The 5,445-nt window shown below is 36.6% G+C and overlaps 1 protein-coding gene across 1 annotated transcript in view; it reads right to left on the minus strand.

The window, feature by feature from the left end:
• Nucleotides 1–5,445, minus strand: part of LOC101577617 (contactin-associated protein-like 3) — a 114,265-nt gene that overhangs the window by 61,955 nt on the left and 46,865 nt on the right. The window contains exon 6 of the mRNA XM_023723560.1: nt 4,211–4,472. Within this exon, the coding sequence (XP_023579328.1) occupies nt 4,211–4,472 (262 nt within the window). The remainder of the gene's footprint in view (nt 1–4,210; nt 4,473–5,445) is intronic.

Here is a 5,445-nt window from a genome sequence, read left to right on the forward strand (position 1 = left end):
TGTACCAAATAAATAAATAATTAATAAACAATAAATAAATAAATAAATAAAAGTAACATGGTCTAAACCCAATGTCTAGGAGTATTTGATTCCATGGTCCTCTGTGTCTTTCACCCTCTTTGAGCTGTTTTATCGCTCTGCAAATTATAGAAAAGTGGAACCATGCACATTGTCATTATAGACAGGAGAGTGAATTTTGATTGGTGGGAATATAACCAAAGGGAGATTCTCCCTCCTTCTGCCTAACCCTAACCACCCTATCCCAGTGATTAAGCTTGTTTTACATTATACATAAATTCACTGTAGGGTACTCCTGACTTCTCTGAGATTCTCTGAATTCTCCTTTGAATTTTCTGTAACACATTGCTTGTTTCCTCATTAACCATTGACTTAAATAAAATCTTCGACATTTTCTTTCTATAATTGTACAAAGTTTTAGTGATGCCCTCCTTAAAAATGTTGGATACATGAAAGTACAACCTTCATATGGGTGATTTTTAAATATCACTTAGCATACAAATGTTTTTTCTTTCTGTTTGCGAGATTACCATTGATTATTGGCTATAGTTTACATTCCAAAAAATCTGATGTAGTACATCTATGCATTTTAATGACAATTTATTAAATTAATTAATTGTCCAGAACCTAGACACTATTTTAATCATGTTTTCATATAAAGATAATTTGATTAAGAATGACAATATTTTAAATTCAGAGGAAAAAGATCACCCTCACTAAGCCATGAGCTAAAGCAGAAAGTCCATGCTATTTTAGAAATTTTATTTTATTTAATTATATCTACTATGCAAACCAGAACTGGGAAAAATATTTGTTTGGTACTTCATTGCATCTAGTTATATGCAAAACATTAGCAATACAGTTTAATTATTACAGGAAAGAAGTAGACCTTTTCTATTTTTTTATTTTTATTTTTATTTTTTTTTACAGGGCCTCATTAGGCATCTCTGACTTGCAGTGATCCTCCTGTTTTCTGCCTCTCCAGCGCTGGGATTACAGGCATGCACCACCACACCCAGACCTGGTGGCCAGCTCAGTGAGCCCAGGGTTGGGACTGGCGCCACATGTGGTGCCGGGGATTGAACCCTGGTCCCTGTACTTAGTAAGCAGGTGCTTAATCTGCTGAGCTGTTTCACTGGCCCTCCTCTTTTGAAACTGACAAAAGATATTACTGAGTATCTTTCCAATGGAAGGCCAAATCTGATTTCATAAACTCATAAACCTTATCTTTGATTAGGTTTTTTTACAAATGTGTATAGATAGAAATTAATTTGGAGAAAACAGTGATGCAAACAACATTTCTCTATAGATACACACCCTCTGTACAGGGAAAGAACAATTAATTTCCTTCTGTCTGTGGATATGACAAGTTTTGCTAGATTTGCACTTATTTGTCATTTCATTTCCTTTTCTGTTTATAAACATGTAGTTCTTGAAGTGGCTGGACTTACCTTGTGAACTGAATTTATCTAATCTAAACAGCAAATTTACAATAAAAAACTTATTTAGTGACAAACTTCCACTCACCCTTGCTTTTTTTCTTGGAAAATTACTTTAGAAAACTTAGTTGTAAATGTTTTCTCTGCTTCTTTCAATGCATATAAATCCTTTCAAAACATCTAATTTTAAAATAACTTTTAAAAACTTTATAAAATTTTACTTAACCTCTTTTTGAACAACCCAGGAATATGTCCCTTGAAGACTGTTCCTGTCTCTGTGGATGTTTAACTTAGGCACTGGCTCCAACTTGTAATTATCTGTTCATTCACGAGACAGGGGAGGCTTAGTTTAGCTTAGTTGGGTTTAGTTGAGTTTAGTTTTCTTATAAAGACAATGAGTTATTACAAATGGCCTCTCCAACTACTAAATAAATTTAGGGTTGGTTGCTGTCAAGTCCTCTTACTTGAAGACAAGTTATCTTTCATCTTAAGAGCATGCATTAACAACTTCTATCTGGCTGGCTACATAACAGATGAGGTTTCTTTCTGCCTTTGTAGCCTCATTAGCAATCGCCTGACATGCTCAGCACTGTAAGGCTCGATTCAGCATGACTCTCCCGGTGTCCGATCTGTTTGCCAGCAGAGAACTTGTGCTCAGTGGCGACAGCTCAGCACTGACACGGTCATCAACAAACACAAGATGTCATAAAAGAGAGAAGATAGGACAAGGGATCTTGCAGGACATCCACATCTGGAGATTCCTGAAAATTAACACTGGATGCCTCAAGGATTTTGCTTACTAAGGTGTAGAACTTCCAGAGAACTTTAACCACAGATGCTTACTATCATCTTCCTGCCTAATGCCCCTTGCCTTCTTTCAGTCCCTATAAAAAGGGCCCATGCCTCTTTGTCCCTACAGATGGCCCTATCACTCTTTTTCTGCCTGCACCCAGGTATTAAACCATATGCCTTGTTGCTTTCGCAAGAGCTTGTTGAGTGGTTTTTGCCTCATTGTGCATTCGTTATAAGCACAATGTGGTTTAATACTTTTTCCATAATAAAATTATTTCATTGTTTTCTACTTTATGATGAAGATTCACTAACTTGGCAATTGATTTTTCTCTCTATTCCCCCAACACCAGTTCCTTCATTAATTAGAGTTAAGTAAAATCTTTCACAAATGTTCATTGGGTATATTGAATGATATTGATATTATTTTATCCTTACCTGAGGAAAAATATTATTTGTAAAGAAACAAAATTAAGTTTTCATTTTAGAGGAGTAGAATATATAGCCTGTCTAAATACCTCTCTTTTATTTTACATCTCTACTGGGGATCAGAGGTGGGTAGAGACAGACATCTAGGCTTACTGGCTTATTACAGAGGTACAGAAATAAGTTTGTACTCTGTACATTCATTCTTCATAGGTCCCAACACCATCCTTTCTTTTTCTCTCTTTTTTTTGTGCAGGGTCTCACTACACAGCTCTGACTCATAGTGATCCTCCTGATTCCTGCCTCCCTAGTGCTGGGATTACAGGTGTGTGCCACCATGCCTGGACTCCATTGTTGGCTCAGCACGCATGGGGGCAGGGCTGGCATGGCATGTGGTGCCAGGGATTGAACCCTGAGCCCTGCACTAACCTAAGCAAGCACTGAGTCCACTGAACTATATCACTGGCCCTCAACATTCTGCTTTCAAAAACAATATTCAGTAATAATCTAGTCAAGTATGCTTCTGGCCCAAAACATTATCTTCTTAGGTGTAATAATTACCTGATCTCAAGCAAGACATCTCTTCTGCTCTTTTTTATACCTTAAACTTGCTCTCCTATTGGTTCAGATGCTAGTATGATTCTGATTTAGGAGTTAGTTTTGTCTTATATTTGCAAATACAATTAAGAAAATTAAATCAACTCTTTACTTACCACATTTTCCATAACACCAAGAACATCAATATCAATGTCTTATTAGATTTGCCTTATAAAGATTTGAACATGTAACCTAGAAGGCCCAGCATGTTCTCATAAACCACAGGCCCTTGATGGAAGATGGAGGCAAGAGAGGGCGTGATGTGGGTGTGTTATGCTGATAGAATCAGATTTTCTTCTTGTTGCTCTTCCTGCAAGGACCTCAGGTTTACCATTTCACAAGCAAAACCAGCGGAGGCTTAGGGTGTTCAGAGATTTTCCTTCAGAAGAGCAGTAAGTACAGGAGCTGAGGTTCTTCCCCAGTGCCAAGTTATCTTAAAAAGTGAATCAGCCATCAATAAAAGAATAACTCTGGGTATATTCTGTCATCGAGTGCCTACCAGGTGTAAAATATTTCCTCACAGACTAGGAGAGAAGAGGAGGGGATGGATGGAAGATGGAGAGGAGAAGGGAGGAATGGAGAGGAAAGGTAATGTTTTGTCTGCCTCTTGAAGTTCCCTCTTTATTTGTTTGGAATGGACGTGAAATATACATTTGTCAGGAAATGGAGCTTAAGTTTATTACTTACTATTGTGTATATTGGGAATGTATCTACAGACATGTACATTTCTCATTTCTTCTACATGATTATTGTAGGTTAAAGATCACTACAGTGTTGGGTAATGTGCCCCACATTTAAGCAGCCTGGAGTTACCAAAAGGAAATGGAAATTTAGCTCTAGATGCAAAGCAAGGGCGTCAAGTACCTCATCACCGCACTTACTGACTAACAGGACTAGAGTCTCTTTCTGGTTGTTAGAGGTTGTGGAAACACGTATGTTACCTGCAGTGATGTTCCTTGAGGACTGTCCTGGCTGGAAGAGACTCAGTTTAAGTTTTCCATCCTTAAGAAAGAGAACAAAACTTCCAGAGCCACGCCAAAATTCACCAGAAAGCAGTTGACCTGCCTCATTCCATGTCTGAAACTGAAAACTGACAGATACTTTGTGCTCTCCAGAGTTGCCTGCTAAAGCCAGATGACTCCTGGGGCTTAAGAATGTCACAGGGACAATTGGTTGTTGTGGACATGAGAAGGACACACTTCCCTATAAATTAAACAGAGAACATGTTCAGAGGTTTTAGAGAGGCGCTTCTATACAATTATGATTCATTTTGCAAAAATTTGTGTTTTTCAATCCAAGATTATATACTCTACCTGATACAGTTTAGATCAATGAAATTTGTCTTCTAACATAAACATGATCATAATTGGACAAAGTTACCCCAGGGGCTTTATTTGTGAAATTCTCCACTTTTTCCTATTTCAGTATTAGCAAAGCAATCATAATGTAATGTAGTCTAAATAAGGGCTCATTTTTCATCAGGCCCTTTGCTAGATGTAGGGAAACAAGAATGAACCATATGTTTTCATTCTGTCAGAATCTTCTGCATATTCAGTCTTTCCTCAATAAAACTCCTTCAGATCTTCTTTGTGCCAGCTTCATTATTTTGCTGCATTCTCTTATTAATTAATAACTTGATTGTACATTTGACATATGATTAGTTAGCATTATTATAGTTCATATTATTTAGTCTTTGGAAAAATTTTACTTTTACAGTGTTCCAAAAATATCTTCTAATAGTTATATGTAAAGTTTTTAATGGTATTCTTAGTGTGAAAACATTATTAAATTTTTATACATCCAACCATGTCTGTATTTTCTTGTATAGCTTCTGAGCTTCAAATCTTTTTTAATGGAAAATTTCATACTCACTTAGGTTATAGCATCATTGCACAAACTTTCTTCTGAGAATTATTATCATGTGTTTCCCATCCTCCTCAAATCTAGTGTTTAGTGTGTATAAAATAATTATCCAGGCTTACTTATAGACAATTGTTTGTTCCAGCAGAGTTCATGAGCTAATTCATCTCTTTTCTACTGAACTGAACCATGTACCTTGTTACTAATAACTTTGTGCATAGACAAATCTTTCTGAGCTCTCTGCTTTGCCTGAGTTGTCTTCTCCTATCCACCACCATGCTAATTTTAAGTATAACATCTATTACTATGTTTTAAT

This window comes from Octodon degus, unplaced genomic scaffold (assembly GCF_000260255.1).
Source record: "Octodon degus isolate 3935 unplaced genomic scaffold, OctDeg1.0 scaffold00100, whole genome shotgun sequence".
NCBI classification, from domain to species: domain Eukaryota; kingdom Metazoa; phylum Chordata; class Mammalia; order Rodentia; family Octodontidae; genus Octodon; species Octodon degus.